Source organism: Panthera leo, chromosome D3 (assembly GCF_018350215.1).
Source record: "Panthera leo isolate Ple1 chromosome D3, P.leo_Ple1_pat1.1, whole genome shotgun sequence".
Lineage (NCBI taxonomy): Eukaryota > Metazoa > Chordata > Mammalia > Carnivora > Felidae > Panthera > Panthera leo.
The window spans coordinates 37,374,896-37,392,686 of NC_056690.1; the positions used below are offsets into that span (position 1 = coordinate 37,374,896).

General features: G+C 45.8%; 1 protein-coding gene across 1 annotated transcript in view; it reads left to right on the plus strand.

Annotated features, from left to right (window-relative positions):
- The window catches only part of LAMA1 (laminin subunit alpha 1), a 167,872-nt gene that overhangs the window by 95,266 nt on the left and 54,815 nt on the right, over nucleotides 1-17,791 (plus strand). Inside the window, exons 22-30 of the mRNA XM_042911210.1 lie at nucleotides 383-519; nucleotides 1,404-1,640; nucleotides 3,277-3,420; nucleotides 3,937-4,116; nucleotides 5,373-5,558; nucleotides 6,102-6,229; nucleotides 6,870-6,990; nucleotides 8,932-9,069; nucleotides 14,762-14,883. Of these exons, the coding sequence (XP_042767144.1) occupies nucleotides 383-519; nucleotides 1,404-1,640; nucleotides 3,277-3,420; nucleotides 3,937-4,116; nucleotides 5,373-5,558; nucleotides 6,102-6,229; nucleotides 6,870-6,990; nucleotides 8,932-9,069; nucleotides 14,762-14,883 (1,393 nt within the window). The remainder of the gene's footprint in view (nucleotides 1-382; nucleotides 520-1,403; nucleotides 1,641-3,276; nucleotides 3,421-3,936; nucleotides 4,117-5,372; nucleotides 5,559-6,101; nucleotides 6,230-6,869; nucleotides 6,991-8,931; nucleotides 9,070-14,761; nucleotides 14,884-17,791) is intronic.

Sequence of the window (17,791 nt, forward strand, 5' to 3'; positions counted from 1 at the left end):
ACTGCGATTAGCTTTCGTTTCTTCATCTGTAAAATAGAGAAGCTGATTGTAATCTCCACCCAGGAGTTATTTTAAATGTTGAGCATAGGCATTTGGAACACAATAAATGCCCTGTGGGTATTGGCTGTATCTTCCCGCCTACTTCTGTTTCTCTGTCCCGGTTACCCCGTTTCCAGCAGCAGCTCCTGACAAGGAGGAACAGCCACCTCCCGGGAGACACGGACGGGTCTTGGGAACCACGAGGTCTCCGTTAGGAACTAGAAGAATGGTCTAGAATGGTTTGGATAATTAATAAAAGGGAGATGACCTGTGGCATCAACTCGGACGCCTTCCGTCGCGCGGTGGTCCTGATGTGTTACAACACTGTCTGTCTTCGTTGCAGCCTGTGACTGCGCCCACACGCAGCACACTTGTCACCCGGAATCGGGGCAGTGCATCTGCCCTCCTCATACTCGGGGCGCATCCTGTGACGAATGTGAGGATGGATACTGGGGCCGCGACCCAGAGCTCGGATGCCAGGTGTGCGCTGCCATCGGCATTTTCTTAACCGAGAAGCGCTTTGCTGGAGCAAATTACATTCCTTCTCTGTCGTCCATTCGCTTGACCTCAACCCGGTGAACAGCTCTGTGGTTTGCATTTAAAACTCAGTACAGGTGGGGCGCCTGGGTGGCTCAGTCGGTTGGGCGTCCGACTTCGGCTCAGGTCATGATCTCGCGGTTCGTGAGTTCGAGCCCCGCGTCGGGCTCTGTGCTGACCGCTCAGAGCCTGGAGCCTGTTTCAGATTCTGTGTCTCCCTCTCTCTCTGACCCTCCCCCGTTCATGCTCTGTCTCTGTCTCAAAAATAAATAAACGTTAAAAAAAAATTAAAAAAGTAAATAAAACTCAGTACAGGTTCAGGCATCACCTGAAGCAGCACCTTTAAAGTACATCATTCTAAATTTTCTTCGAGAACCGGCTGTGGAATTGATGGCTGGAAAACTTTATTTTAGTGCCCTTTAAATGTATTCTGCACGTACACTATCTTCCAGGAGAAGGACATAAGTCACTTTGTTGGAGGGTTGTATCCAGTCTTCCTTGGTTCTGTTGTCTATGTAGCTTTCCTCAGTGAAGCTTAGATAGAGGTTGTGTTTTGAAAACAGACTTGACTTTGACCTGTAAGATGATGTTGACTTTCACGTCACAGGTTGGGCCCAGTGCGCATGTGCTGAACGGGGCACAGCCGTCCAGCATGGCAGTCACCGCCTCCCGTTGGCTCTTGGCAAAGTGAATCCATGGAGCCATATTGGGAGAGGCCCACTCATCCAGACCACTTCCCCACACTCAGTGTTCTTCTGTAATCCCCACATGGGTACATTATGAAAATGTAAAAGGTACCTTTTTATTTAGTTAGTTTGTTTTTCCAGGCCTGCAATTGCAGTGCTGTCGGGTCAGCCAGTCATCGGTGCGATGTGCTCACTGGCCGTTGCCGATGTAAGCCAGCGTTCGGTGGACCGAGCTGCCACCAGTGCTCCCTGGGGTACAGAGACTTTCCAGACTGCGTGCCCTGTGACTGTGACCCAAGAGGGACCTCGGCAGACACCTGTGATGAGGAACAGAGTCTTTGCAGCTGTGCAGAGGAAACCGGTATCTGCTCTTGCAAGGTAACGGCCCTCGGCGTTCCACGGTCTTCCCCTCTCACGCGCATCATTAGGACTTTTGGGCTTTTGACTACAGTAGAACCTTGGTTTGTGAGCATAATTTCTTCCAGAACCATGCTTGTAATCCAAAGCACTTGTACATCAAAGCGAATTTCCCATAGGAAATAATGGAAACTCAGGTGATCCGTTCCACAACCCAAAAATATTCATATAAAAATGATCACAATACTGTAGTACAATACAAAATAATAAAGAAAATACAAAATGTCAAGAAAAGTAAACAAACTAACCTGCACTTGCCTTTGAAAACCCTTGTGGCTGGTGTGAGGGAGACAAGAGAAAGGAGGGTTATAGTGAAGGACGACTTTATCAGCAGTGGGATCACTGCTGTCTATTGGCTCAATGGGATTTTTTTCTTTTTGGGCAACTTTCACAAGGAACCTATCCAGCGACACTTGCTTTTGCCTCCTTTGGAGGATTTCGCAGAAATGTGATACTGCATGGATGATCACTCATAATCCAGCAGTGAGAGAGAGAGAGAGAGAGAGAGAGAGAGAGAGAGACATTCGGCATCACTACTAGGAGTAGGTTCTACTCCTATTGCGAGACACTGATTTATCAAGCTAAAGTTTGTTAGAAATGTTTGCTCGTCTTGCAGAACGTTCACAGAACAGGTTAGTCGCAATCCAAGGTTTTACTCTATTTACATCAGCAGCTAGGTTTTAGACACTTGGCATGGTTCTCACTGCCTTCTAGGTTTGAGTTACAATTCGGTGTAGGCCCTTCTAGAACACTTCTCTAAAGTGGAATTTTTACTGGTTATTGCAAGTGTCAGATGATGGAACTGAACTGAAAGACACGAGTTTTCTTTCGTGTTCCGGTTGGCTGAGTAGCCAGTGCGTCTTGAATATTCAGGCAAAACGGGTAACCCAGGGCTTCAAGAAGATGTGATTTTATAGCTGGTAATTATTCTTTGGTATGCGCTGGCCAGACTGAAGGCAATTTGTGCTTGTTGTTTTCCCAGCAGGTAAGATTTCAACATCATGTTTAACTCTGTGTGTTTCCACTGGGTTCCCCATTGTGCTTGTGATTAGGAGGTGACTGGCTACCTCCTCTGATCCTTTTCAGGGGCTGGTGAGAGAGAGGGTAGTGGGCTGACCAGTGACTAGGGGTGAGGAAGGGAGCGCCCATGCAGATACGACGGCCCGGGAGCGATGGAAACACCAGTGAATGTGCCTTTGGCTTACCACACAGGTGATGGCAACTTTCACCCGAACAGGACGGGAAGGGCCTGCCTCAGTGATCACCTGGTCTGTGTTCTCCACCTGACGGGCCATCAGAGTCACCTGGGGCCTCGGGGAGGCCTCCCTGGCTGCTCCAGGAAAGGCTCATCAGGCAATCTATATATTGCCAAGGCCTCCAAGGTGATGCTGATGGTTAGCTGCATTTGGGAATCACTGATGGCGTCAGAGGGCGGGCGTTCTTGAGGTCAGGGAGCTTGCTTTGCGCAAGGAAACGGCTATTTCCGAGACGTGTGCTGCTCCCGAATTAGTTTGCTGTCTGCTCTCATTTCTGTTCCGAAATCACACCTCTTCTTTTTAGGTAACAACAGACGAGTCTGTTGCTTTTTCTCCTTTAGGAAAATGTGTTTGGCCTGCAGTGCAGCGAGTGTCGAGCCGGCACCTATGCTCTCCGCGCCGACGACCCTCTGGGGTGCACCCCCTGCTTCTGCTTCGGGCTGTCACAAGTCTGCTCAGAGCTCGAGGGTTATGTGAGGACCCCGGTGAGTGGTGCGCGCGGTAAAGCGTGCTGTTTTCAGCACCCTCCCCACCGTGGAAGTTGGGTGATGGTGGGGGAGACAGTCAAGCACTTTAAACTTTGCTCTGATGGCATCAGAAATTCCAGGAAGCTGACCTGGGTTCGCTGTGAATCAGAGCTCTGTTTTCTGCCGTCCGAGGAAAGAAATGAAGCGGGGACGGGAAGGCACCCCGTGTCGCTCCTTAGCTAATCTGTCAAAAGCTTTACTTGGCGAGAAGATAAGACTGCAACGCACCACAGCCTCCTTCATAGGATTGAATCCTGCCCCAGCGTAGCAGTAGCTTGGCCCAAAACGCAATAGTGTAAAACACGTGCAGTTTTCACCTTAACCCAGAGGTTTCAGTTTGAAGGAAACATCTGTGTTACTCCTGTTTTAATAATGAAGCTATCTCGTCTGTGAAACGATAGTAGAATCTGACAAATCAAAGGGGAGGTGTGAATTCATGTCCTAAGGTGTCTTTTTCTTTCCTTCCATGACTAGATAACGCTGGGCTCGGGTCAGCCGCTCCTGCGTGTGGTTTCTCAGAGCAACCTCAGGGGCACGACCCAGGGGGTGTATTACCAGGCTCCTGATGTCCTCCTGGACGCCGTGACTGTCAGGCAGCATATTCACACGGAGCCGTTTTACTGGAGACTGCCAGAGCGGTTCCAGGGAGACCAGGTGAGGCCCACGCCCAGCCTAGGACTGGTTCTCATTTCCTGGGAGACTCGGGTCTCGTCCGAAATCACAATGGACTGTGTTAGCCTACTAGTAACCGAGGGGGTTATTAGTTCACTCTTCTAAGTGGGGCTGGAGAAGTTTAACACTTAGCAAAATCCCCCCATGGGGCGCCTCGGCGGCTCAGTCGGTTAAGCATCTGACTTCAGCTCAGGTCATGATCTCGCGGTTCGTGGGTTCGAGCCCCACGTCGGGCTCTGTGCTGACAGCTCAGAGCCTGGAGCCTGCTTTGGATTCTGTGTTTCCCTCTCTCTCTCTCTCTCTCTGTCTCTGATTTCACAAATATTTTTCATTGTTCTTAATGTAAGCTCAGTGCAAACCTAGATGCTGTGTTTCTTCTTAAGAAATCGCCAGTCGTTGGTTGGGGAGGGGGATGGGGTGTAAAAACCTACTATAACAGAGTATGGAAGGCCTCACTTGCATTTTTGTTTAAATCAATTTGAGTGTGTGAGTGAATTCACCCAGATCTTTAAAATTGGCAAATATGTATCCAGTGTTCCTATAGCTGTAGGTTATTTTTAATTCAAAGGAGTTTGAAAATAATCAGGATCATTACCACACAGATTTGTTACTTTGGTGCTGCCTTCCTTGGGTGCCAGCAAGAGGAAATTCTGGAAGGTGATGGACCTGTCTGTGGTGGCTTCACAGGTGTATACTCATCCCCAGACTCGTGGAGTTGTACAACTTAATTGTGTACAGCTTTTTACATTCCAAACATGCCTCAGTTAAAACAAACAAAACAAGGAACCTATAAAACATCTCTAACTTTAAAAAAACAAAAAACAAAACCAAAAAAACTAGGGCACCTGGGCAACCCAGTCGGTTAAGCGTCCTACTATTGATTCTGGTTCAGGTCGTGATGTCACAGTTTGTGGGTTCGAGCCCCGAGTCAGGCTCCGCATCGACAGTGCGGGGCCTGCTTGGGAGATTCTCCCTCTCTCCCTCTCTCTCTGTTCCTCCCCTGCTTGTGCTTGCTCTCTCTCAAAATAAGTAAACTTAAGAAACAAAACAACAACAACAAAAAGACTATAGCCTGAGTCAACGTAATAATCCATAATTAAGTAGAATTAAAAGGAAGGAAATTCCAGACAACCTATCCCACCCATGTGATGCGCGATTTCTTTCAAGTGGCAGCAGGCTTGTGGTGAAAGCTTTAAACCAGCGCACATAAGAGGTGTAAGCCATTTCCTGTCCCACAGCTCCTGGCCTACGGTGGCAGACTGAGGTACAGCGTGGCCTTCTATTCTTCCAATGGCATGGGCACCTTCAACCTTGAACCCCAGGTGCTCATCAAAGGAGGCCGGACCAGAAAGCAAGTCATCTACGTGGATGTGCCGGCACCGGAGAATGGTGTGCGACAAGACCAAGAAGTGGGAATGAAAGAGGTGACGGTGTCCCCTTTTCGCATATGTCCCTTAAGGGTGTGAATTTAGCTCTGGGGGCAGTGGAATGACAAGCTGCCAATACGAGAGCAAGAAGACCTGGAGATTAAAATCCCAGCGGGTTTGGTAAGATTTGTGAAAACAGTCCCAAGTTTCATGTTCTCAAGAACTGTATACTAGGTTTGTGTTACCTTGGTGCAGATTGCACCCTAAGTCCTCCATCGCGATACCCATGTCTCCATCTGAGTGGATGTAATGGCGCGAAGTCTCTGGACTTGCTTGGACCTGGCAGGTGCGTGTCCACTTGCCTGGTGGAGGTCTGTGGACGGTTCACTGTTGACCTGCCGTAGGTGACCCCTGTCTGCTGACAAACGAGGCTGGCGTCACTGCCGCCTGGGAGGTGACCGCAGAGCCGCCTCCGTTGTGTTCGCTCTCCTGCGCGGGATGGGGCTCACTTCTGCAGAAATTGACCAGAGGGTTACTAAGTTCACAAGCCCCTGAGGATTTGTAACCTGAATGTAATTGAATTGTGTTTCTCCCCCACAGAATTTTTGGAGATATTTTAATTCCGTTTCTGAAAAACCTGTCACACGCTCCGATTTTATGTCTGTTCTTAGCAACATTGAGTACATCCTCATCAAAGCATCTTATGGTCAGGGATTACAGCAAAGCAGGTACTTGGAATCTTCTAGAATGAAAAACAGATAGTCTTAATTTGAAACCAAACTGAAGAGATTTGATTCACCCTTATTACTTCCTATATTTATTAGTCTAGATATATTTGTGTGCCTCACCAAAACTTTGTTAAATATTAATATTCTGAAATGTGTGGGAAATGACCTAGATTATCCATCCTCCAATTAATGTGGATATAAAATGTGAGTACCTAATGGTGAAATCTTAGCTGAGGATGAAATATAAAGAAAACAAAACAGTTCTGTCATCTTCTGTTCTGCCCTTGAACTGAGATGACGTTTCTTTGTAATAACATCAAGAATGCTGTCACCTGCTCAGTTAGTGCTTATCCCATAAAGAAAGCTGCTCAGTTATGGCCAAACTACTCCTTCCAGTTCTGGGTGTGCTTTCTGGAACCTTGTTTGTAAGGTCTAAAATGTTGGCTGGGGACCTTCACCGTGTAATAACAGTAATGATGGGCTTTTACACATTCCCTTTATAATCGTGTAGGAGCTACTCCCGAACCGGCAGGAAAGCTCTGATTTAATACGTGAGCAAATTCATTAGGTAATGTGCTAGGTCTCTAGAAAGCGTCTTTTTAAATATTAATGTCCCCTCTCACACTTCGTGGTTTCACAGAATCTCAAATATTTCCATGGAGGTTGGCAAAAAGGCGGACAAGTTGCGGCCGGGACAGAAGGCGGCATCCCGTTTAGAGAAGTGTCTCTGTCCTCCTGGCACGGCTGGGTTCTCCTGTCAGGTACACGGCTGGGTCCTTCTGTCGTCGGGCACACGGCTGGGTCCTTCTGTCAGTTAGGGAGACGGTGCTTAAAACCCACTACCTGGTTCTGAGCGGAGATCTGCTTGTTACAGCAACTCCCAAGTGATCAGAATTTGTATGGATTGTATCCTTTTTCTCTTTTAAAAAATTATGGTTAAATACGCATATACAAATTTTACTGTCTTAAACATTTTTAAGGGTATTGTTCAGTAGTGTTAAGGGCATTCATGCTGTACAACCAACCTCCAGGATTCTTCAACTTGCAAACCTAAAACTCTGTACCCATTACACGGGAACTCCCCAGTCTCCCTGCCCACAGCCCGGCAATCACCTTTCTGTCTCCGAATTTGACCACGCTAGGTCCTTCAATTAAATGGAATCCTGCAGTATTTCTCATTTATGACTGGCTAGCCTAATGGATACTGCGTTGACCGTTTTGCCTGTTGTGAATAATGCTGCCGTGAATATGGCCACGTGTATCTCTCCAAGACCCTGATTTCAGTCCTTTGGGGTTTATACCCAAAAGTAGAATTGCTCGGTCATGTGGTAATTCTGTTTTTAACTTTTTTTGAGGAGCTGCCCTACTGTTTTCCACAGCACTGCGGCATTTTATATTCCCGCTCACGGTGCACAAGCGTTCCACTTTTTCCGCATCCTTGACAACTCTGATTATTTGCTGGTTTTTTGATGGTAGTTCTCCTGGTGGGTGTGAGGTAGTATCTCATTGTGGTTTTGATTTGCAGTTCCCTAACGATGGGTGAGGTTGAGCGTCTTTCCAGGTGCTTATTAGCCATTGTATCATCTTTGGAGAAATGTTTAGTCAAGTTGTGATACTGTCATTTATCAGAAGAAAGATGTATTTGGTCTTTATCCCCTATTCCTAGCACAGAGTTCTTAAATGCTTGGAATCTCCTAAGTGATGAGATCTGTAAATGTGTCTTTTGTTATGTGAATGAGGTGACTTTTGGAAAGCTCCTAGATCATGTAAGGATGGAGGCTGGTCACCAGAAGAAGGCGCCATGTGGTTGGAGGACTTACAGTCTTACCCCCAGACCTCAGGGGAGAGGGGAGGGACTAGAGGTTGAATCAGTTTCCAGGGGCCAGTGATTTTCTCAATCGTGCCTATGTTAAGGAAGACTCCGTAAAAACCCAGAAGGATAGGGGCGCTGGGTGGCTCAGTCCGTTAAGCGTCTGACTTTGGCTCAGGTCACGATCTCATGGTTCGTGGATTTGAGCCTCACGTCGGGCTCTGTGCTGACAGCCCAGAGCCTGGAGCTGCTGCGGATTCTCTCTCCATCTCTCTCTGCCGCTCCCCAGCTCATACTCTGTCTTTTGCTCACTCTCTCTCTCAAAAATAAATAAACATAAAAAAAACCAGGATAGAGTTCAGAGAGCTTCCTAGTTTGTCAACGCTTGGTGAGCCAGGAGAGGGCATGGCAGCTCCAAGCCCCTTCCCCGTATCATGCCCTCTGCATCTCTCGCATCTGGTTATTTCTGAGTTACATTCTTTTATAATAAACCAGTGATCTAGTTCTGAGCTCCACTCTGGCAAATTAATTAAACTCCAGGAGGGAGTTGTTGGAGCCTCCAATCTATAGCTGGTTGTCAGAAACACGGGTGACAGCCTGGATTTGTGATTGGCATCTGTAGTGGGGGGGGGAGGGGCAGGCTTCCAGAACTGAGCCCTTAACCTGTGAGATCTGATGCTATCTCCAGGTAGGCGGTGTGAGAATTAAATTGTCAGACACCCAGCTGGTGTCCAGACGTTGCTTGGCGTGGGGGGAAAACAAACCCACACAAAGAGCTGGCCGCAGAATGTACTGATCAGAGCTGCGGCTCAGAAGTGGAATTGGTGTCAGACTGGCTACAAGTCCTTCGCCCATTGTGTAATCATGTCCATTTCCTTTTGCATCCGCTCAGGACTGCGCACCTGGTTACCACAGAGGGGAGCTGCCGCAAGGTGGTGGCCGAGGACCCCGCCCTCTGCTCGCTCCTTGTGTGCCCTGCAGTTGCAACAACCACAGCGATGCCTGTGACCCCGAAACTGGCAGGTGCCTGGTACGTGTGTTTGTGTGGGTGATTAGAGGAGGCACCGAGTCTTTGGATTTCTGGTCCAGAGTCCTATAAAGATCTTGGGTTAGAGGGAGCTTATATTTAGTGTAAACTACACATAAATTTCCTTCCAAAAGGCTAAGAGGTCTGATGCTGTCAGTGCGAAGTCTTGTGTAAGTTTTAGTTCTGTGAATTCGTGTGTGGGTACCAACTGGGGAATTAGTTACATGTACTTGCAGTACTGGTGGTTATGGTGAGGGTAGACGAGACCTTTGTGTCCCAGAACCGGGAGGGTCACCTGGAGGTTTTAAAATAAGTTAATGCCAGCATCGCAAATTTATTTCTCTCCTCGCAATTTTTTTTTTTAAAAAAACTTATTTTCGGGGCGCCTGGGTGGCTCAGTCGGTTAAGCATCTGACTTCAGCCCAGGTCCTGATCTCACGGTTTGTGGGTTCCAGCCCCGCGTCGGGCTCTGTGCTGACCGCTCGGAGCCTGGAGCCTGTTTCGGATTCTGTGTCTCCCTCTCTCTCTCTGCCCCTCCCCTGCTCGTGCTCTGTCTCTCTCTCTCTCTCAAAGATCACTTTAAAAAAAAATTAATAATACTTAATTTCTTGGATGTCTTCGTATGCGTTCGGTTCTGAGATACCTTTCCCTTGTTTTTAAAACACAAAATTCAAAATTCAGAAGTTGAGGATATACCTGGCTTTACTGAGGGATTCGTAAATTGGGGGGGGGGGGCAATCCCATCTGTTGAGTAGAGGGGAGCTCCAAGGAGTTATACAAAATAGAAATTTTTTAGGAGGGAGGGTGGGGCAAGGAAGTTATTATCAAAAAGAAAGGATTGCTCCAGAGGCAAGGTCACTTTCCACTGGGGGGAGGGCAGGGAGTCTGATGAGGTGGGTCACCTCCTCTTCCTTTTTTGGGGATAGAGAAGGGCCTACATGACAGGGTACCTCACTGGTGCTGATGAGAAAATTCCCGACTGACTGGTCAAATACATTTCTGGGGGAGACTGAAACTGTAGTCAGGCTAGGTATTAGGTCCAGTTTGGCGTCTTGGCCTAAGTGGTGCCATTTTGGGCCCATGGTTCTCTTTTTAACAGCCTAGACCAAGATCGGTCCCGGAAACCTAAGGAGAATTCTGGTCACCGAAAAGGAACACGTGGGCCAGATGGAAGTCTTGAGGCCTTGCTGAGGACAAACTCTTGTGTCTGTGATTTCGCTTAAGCTGACAAGGCCTTATTGATAGCGTAGAATAACCTGATATTCTTTCCCCGCTCTGGAAATCTCATTTTTAAAATAATAATTCTTGGAGAAACATGGGTTACTCGTATAAATTGCGCCAAGACTAACTTACCTCAAGTAAAATAACTCATTGACAGGAAATGAGCTGCCCACCGAGAAAGACATACCTGAAGCCGTAAAGGTCCCAGGTGTGGCTTAATCACAAGGAACAGGACAGGGAAATTAGGACAGGGGGCTCCCAGCCGACCTGCAGCCACTCTAGACCTGTCTTCTTCTGTTTGGAAGCATTTTTTCGTATGTGGCCTGTAAAGGTCATTCGCACTAGGGACGCTGCTGAACCGTCGCAGTGTGCAGGTGAATTTCGATGCTGAGGCGCAGCAGGGTTTTCCTCAATTAAAAAGGTATCTATTAACCTTTACTGACTTCATTATATATGTGGAATTAAAGAATTGTTCCAGTTCTACCAGGTAAAATGGACTTAATGAAGATGCAAATAGCTGCAACACTATTAAAAAAAATTTATTCACTTTAATCAGCTCCTGCTCCAGGCAAAAGTAAGGTCCTAATCGAGAAAATGAGAAAATCTCATTTAAGGATTTAAGGAGGATTGATTTCAGGCAACTTAAATCGAGACGCGATTAGCGGGGAAGGTCCCTTGGCCAGTCATGGGGACAAAGGTCTCATGGACACGTGGTTCGTGAGTTCGAGCCCCACGTGGGGCTCTGTGCTGACAGCTCGGAGCCCGGAGCCTGCTTCGGAGTCCGTGTCTCCCTCTCTCTCTCTGCCCCTCCCCCACGTCCTCTGTCTCTCTCTCTCAAAGATAAGTAAACATTAAAAAAAGGTTTTTTTTTTTAAAGTTGATCAGTTCTTTCATGCTGTATCTTTCCTTGGTACAGCTAACTATTTTAACAAGATTAGGCACTCTTAGGGCATTAAATTATTACCCTGCCTTTCCTGGCCCAAATTCACCAGAATAAAGTTGAGCAAATGACCGGTTGATTTGTACCCAAGGAAGAATACAACCTGCTTAACCCAATCCAGGAAAGATTGTGGTGAAGAGTGTCACCAGTATCAATAAAGACAGATAGCTTTTGGACAGTTCCCCGTTCTGGGAGGAAACGTTTGCCAGATGTTACCTGGAACCCATAAGAGCTCACACCTGGATTTGTTCGTTAAATTTTGCAGTCCACAACAGTGGATACGTATGCTCCAAGATGACTTAGGTCTGAACTACACTATTCACACCAAGCAGTTATTTAACGTATGTTTACCCACCTCCAGCAATGGGGAGCTCCGCTCATCTTTGGGCAGCCCTGATCATTCCTGGAATTTAGTGCCCTGGCTTGTCTACCCATTGGTGCACTTTTAATCTTTGGAGCCATTGAGACAAACCAGTAGTTCAAATTTGTTCATGAAAGATGGCAATGTTTTTTTTTTTTTTTTTTTAATTTTTTTTTTCAACGTTTATTTATTTTTGGGACAGAGAGAGACAGAGCATGAACGGGGGAGGGACAGAGAGAGAGGGAGACACAGAATCGGAAACAGGCTCCAGGCTCTGAGCCATCAGCCCAGAGCCTGACGCGGGGCTCGAACTCACGGACCGTGAGATCGTGACCTGGCTGAAGTCGGACGCTTAACCGACTGCGCCACCCAGGCGCCCCAAGATGGCAATGTTTTAAGAAATAACTTGTAAAACATTAACTTCCTCTTTCACACATCAACGGCCCTGAATCTCCAGTCCTCCTGGTCAAATATCCTTAGTTTATATGCCTGATGTTTCTATGGAATGGTTGAATCCATTCCCCATCCTGAGGTTCAAGTATCATGCCCACAGCCCAGCACCTTTTCTCCAGGTATGGGTGGGGCATCTCTCTCTCTGACTTTAGGTGTCCCATGAAGGCAGCCCGTGGGTTTTGCCAGTCTGGTCACTGCTGCCTCTGCTGAGCTGATTTAAGATGCTTACACTCCGTCCACATGTTTAACACCGAGTCCTTGCTCTTTGAACTTGGGGCCTTATCTTTCCTCTTCAGTCTTCATCTTGTGAGGTCTCTTTTGTGGTTTAGTGCAACAGTGCACTTCTAGTTGGCAAAATCTCTTTTAAGCACTTCCTGTGGATTATTACGTAGGTGGGCATCCAGACCATTTTGGATCTGATTTAGTCACTCAGCATATAGTGTCCCCCCTCTTCATGTCACTGGGACTTCGATAGTATCCTAAAAATGATTGGTCAGACATGTGACCTGGAAAGGGGTGGGGAGACTGAGGAACACCAAGCTATCCTGGGAATTCCTTTCCTTGGGGACTCCCTTCCAGGAGATAACCCTTAACACTTTTGCCCTTGAAAAACTGACCAGCCTTGTCTGTGCAGCTTCCAAAGCATGTGACTCATCCTCCAGATCGGTTGACTTGAACAGGTTCTCACTTCCCAGCCACTCTCGGGGGCAGCTTGTCTTCAGTTCTCTAGGATCTTGGAAACCAGGAAGCTCACGATCCGTTGTGGATTTGGGGAGTTTTTAAATGCTGGAGTTGGTGTCACAATGAAAACCAGAAAATCGGATCCATACTTGTTCATCATCTATTTATTGTTCATCAGATTTATATTGTGTATCATTAAAACAACTACTTAACACATGTTCTTTTTAAGAGCGAGGTTGCAAATTTTACTCCTAAAGAGATCGTGCTTTTAGGGGCCTGGGAGATCCCAGTAAAATCTACTTTCACCAGGTGAAATAGGAATGTAATTTTAAAACAGAAAATACTGGCATATTTTTTAACCAAAAGGATTTCAAAAATAGCGTTTCAAAGGTCTAAAAAGGTGTCTTTGTATATCCTCTCTGGCTGCCAAGAAGAAAGTCTGCTTCTGTTTGCCAGTGTTCCGCATCTTGTCTTTCTGTCCCTACACCCCACACGGAAGCCAGTGCCCAGGACCTGGGCGGAAAGTGATCGAACTGGCCAAAGCAGATTTCACCTTGGAAATGGATGTCACACAATTATTTTCTCTTGTAGCTTCAAAAACTATTTTAATGGCAGGATCATAAGTCGTGTCATCGAAATGGTGACATAAAATTTAACTAGAAATGAATTGCTTGTTGCGAGAATCTCCTGGTGGTGCTCTAAAGCTCAGCAGTTTCGGGGCACCTGGGTGGCTCAGTTGGTTAAGCGTCTGACTTCAGCTCAGGTCATGATCTTGTAGCTCGTGAGTTCGAGCCCCGCATTGGGCTTTGTGCTGACAGCTCAGAGCCTGTGACCTGCTTCCGATTCTGTCTCCCTCTCTCTCTGCCCCTCCCTCACTCATGCTCTGTTTCTGTCTGTCTCTCAGAAATAAATGAACATTAAAGAAATTTTGGGGCGCCTGGGTGGCTCAGTCGGTTGAGCGTCTGACTTCGGCCCGGGTCATGATCTCACGGTCCATGGGTTCGAGCCCCGCATTGGGCTCTGTGCTGACAGCTCGGAGCCCAGAGCCTCTTTCAGATTCTGTGTCTCCCTCTCTCTCTGACCCTCCCCTGTTCATGCTCTGTCTCTCTCTGTCTCAAAAATAAATAAATAAACATTAAAAAAAAAATTAAAGCTCAGCAGTTTCTTCCCTGTTTCCTAAATCGTCTCTTTATTTCTGTTCTTTCAGCCCCTCACCTGTGATCAATGAACCCCAACTATGTGTAAAACCAGTGTGCTTCAGATGTTTTTTTTTGAGTTAGTATATATTTTAGATCCACGTTTTAAAAAAAAAATTTTTTTAATGTTTATTTCTGAGACAGACAGAGCATGAGTGGGGGCGGGGGCAGAGGGGGGGGCGGGGACACAGAATCGGAAGCAGGCTCCAGGCTGTGAGCTGTGAGCACAGAGCCCGACGCGGGGCTCGAACTCACAGACTGCGAGATCATGACCTGAGCCGAAGCTGGACGCTCAACCGACTGAGCCACCCAGGTGCCCCTAGATCCACATTTTAAGGACCTGAAAGTTGGTGGCTTCTAGAAGCCATGTGTGTGCATACATATTGTATGTGTGTGTATTTTCTATAAGAAGGATGTATTAATAATTCCTAGGCTATATTCATTATGACGAATACAGGCCAGAGCTGGCAGTATTTCCAGGATTTAAAACCTATGAAGAGGAGCACCTGGGTGGCTCAGTCGATTAAGCATCTGACTCTTGATTTCAACTCAGATTAGATCTCACGGTTTGTGGGGTGGGGCTCTGTGCTGACATCGTGGAGCCTGCTCTCTCCCTCTCTTTCTGCCCCCCTCTTTCCGACTGTCTGTCTCTCTCAAAATAAATAAAAATAAATATTAAAAAAAATATGATGAAAAATGCTCTTCCTCTCAATAATAATAATAATAATAATAATAATAATAATAATAATACCTGACAGTGGCTTACTTAGGTGTTACCAGGTAAGGATGATTTCTAACAATTACCCCATGATTTTCCTCTCCTTTTGAAACGCGGGGCTCCAGAACTGCAGCCATAGCACCACTGGTGACCACTGTGACTTGTGTGCTCCTGGGTACTTCGGGAAGGTGACTGGCTCAGCCAGCGACTGCTCCGTGTGCGCCTGTCCTCGCAGCCACCCTGCCAGGTGAGCCCGCGCAACTGTGCCCGGAAGCTGGGGCTGCTTCCATTCTCGGCCTTGGTTTCCAGGCTTTTAACTAATACTCTCTGTGTGTTGAGAAACGCTGATTTTAAGAGAAAGTGTTCATTATGACAGCCTTTGAAGAGAATCTTTTCCAAAAGCAAAGTATCTGTGTTGGTATCGGGGTGTTAAAATGGAACCCACGAAAGAAAATACTTTCAGGTTTTATTGTTTATTTTATTTATTTATTTTTCAGTTTACTTTTTTTTAACTTACATCCAAGTTAGCTAGCATCTAGTGCAACAATGATTTCAGGAGTAGATTCCTTAATGCCCCTTGCCCATTTAGCCCATCCCCTCCCACAACGCCTCCAGTAACCCTCAGTTTGTTCTCCATATTTAAGAGTCTCTTCTGTTTTGTCCCCCTCCCTGTTTTTATATTTTTCTGCTTCTCCTCCCTTATGTTCATCTGTTCTGTGTCTTAAAGTCCTCATATGAGTGAAGACATGATGTTTGTCTTTCTCTGACTAATTTCACTTAGCATAATACCCTGTGGTTCCATCCGCGTAGTTGCAAATGGCAAGATTTCATTCTTTTTGATTGCCAAGTAATACTCCATTGTGTGTGTGTGTGTGTGTGTGTGTGTGTGTGTGTGTGTGTGTATGTATGTATTTTTACCACATCTTCTTTATCCATTCATCCGTCGATGGACATTTGGACATTTGGGCTCTTTCCATACTTTGGCTATTGTTGCTAGTGCTGCTATAAACATTGGGGTGCATGTGCCCCTTTGAAACAGCACACCTGTATCCCTTGGATAAATACCTAGTAGTGCAATTGCTGGGTCGTAGGGTAGTTCTATTTTTAGTTTTTTGAGGAACCTCCATATTGTTTTCCAGAGTGGCTGCACCAGCTTCCATTCCCACCAGCAGTGCAAAAGAGATCCTCTTTCTCCGCATCCTCGCCAACATCTGTTGTTGCCTGAGTTGTTAATGTTAGCCATTCTGACAGGTGTGAGGTGGTATCTCATTGGAGTTTTGATTTGTATTTCCCTGATGATGAGTGAAGTGGAGCATTTTTTCATGTGTCGGTTGGCCATCTGGATGTCTTCTTTGGAGAAGCGTCTATTCATGTCTTTTGCTCATTTCTTCACTGGATTATTTGTTTTTTGGGTGTTGAGTTTGATAAGTTCTTTATAGATTTTGGATACTAACCCCTTATCTGATATGTTGTTGGCAAATATCTTCTCCCATTCTGTCGGTTGCCTTTTAGTTTTGCCGATTGTTTCTTTTTCCTTCACTGTGCAGAGCTTTTTATTTTGATGAGGTCCCAATAGTTCATTTTTGCTTTTGCTTCCCTTGCCTCTGGAGACGTGTTGAGTAAGAAGTTGCTGCGGCCAAGATCAAAGAGGTTTTTGCCTGCTTTCTCCTTGAGGATTTTCATGGCTTCCTGTCTTACATTTAGGTCTCTTATCCATTTTGAGTTTATTTTTGTGTATGGTGGAAGAAAGTGGTCCAGATTCATTCTTCTGCATGTCGCTGTCCAGTTTCCCCAGAACCATTTACTGAAGAAACTGTCTTTATTCCATTGGATATTCTTCCCTGCTTTGTCAAAGATTAGTTGGCCATATGTTTGTGGGTCCATTTCTGGGTTTTCTATTCTGTTCCATTGATCCGAGTGTCTGTTTTTGTGCCACAGGTTTTATTTTCTGAAGAATAATTATAGCCTCCAACCTCTGTATCCAGCGTACCTAGAGATGAATTGTTATTAATTTTATGAATGTCGATATGAAGAATTCCATTCCTGTTTAACGTAAGGGGGGGGGCGGTTAGAATCTGTATATGCTGGTGAAATGATGAAATGCAGAAATGCTCCTTAGTAATGAGACTGAGGCTAGCTTCTGCCTGAACTCGTGATGCTCATGTTGGAATTATCTGAACACAAAAAAGAACCAGAGGTTTTACGTGGAAATTGGAATATCTATGAGACCTCTTTGGTTTATATGAAATTGTAATGCATAAATAACATTTCATCATCACTTAGAATGTTTGACAAGGCATTGAACATGTATAGATCGAATACCAACTTTTGGTAGGCTAAAATGAAGTTTTCTTTTTTAATCATTGAGGCTTGACGGTAACAAATGAGAGGTGCTGTTGGCCTCCCTCCTAAGCTACCCTGCATATAGTTATTACTATGAAACTTTTTGGGTTAAAATGTATATAAATTTTAACTCATTAATTCTACTTCTGTAATCAGAGCCGTAGAAATATTTGCATATGTGTGCAAAGATGGATATATTTTGGCATTGCTTATACTCACAAGCAATCACAGGGGAAACTGAAATATCAACTCACAGGGAACTGATTTTTATATATCGTGGCACACACCTACAGTGAAATAGTGTACAAACACTGAGAAAAGAATAAGGTATATCTGTAGGTACTGAGTTGGAAAAACGAGCAATTAAGCTATGTAACTGGGGGCGCCTGGGTGGCTCAGTCGGTTAAGTATCTGACTTTGGCTCAGGTCATGATCCCACGGTTTGTGAGTTTGAGCCCCATATGGGACTCTGTGGTGACAGCTCAGAGCCTGGAGCCTGCTTCCGATTCTGTGTCTCCCTCTTTCTCCGCCCCTCCCCTGCTCATGCTCTGTCTCTCTGTCTCTCTCAAAAACAAATAAACATTAACAAAATATTTTTAAAAAAACCTATGTAACAATGTATAATATGGTATTTTGGAAAAAATTCATATCTACGTGTGTATCCATATACATATGGATAGCTCTTTCCGTATCCAAACTAGCTCCTTCTAGTTTGCTCATTTGCGTACCTTTGAATATTTTACTTCTTCGATCTAAAAAGGTCCTAACCACCCCCAAGGTGCACAGTAGTAAGAGACAGGGTGTGAACATCT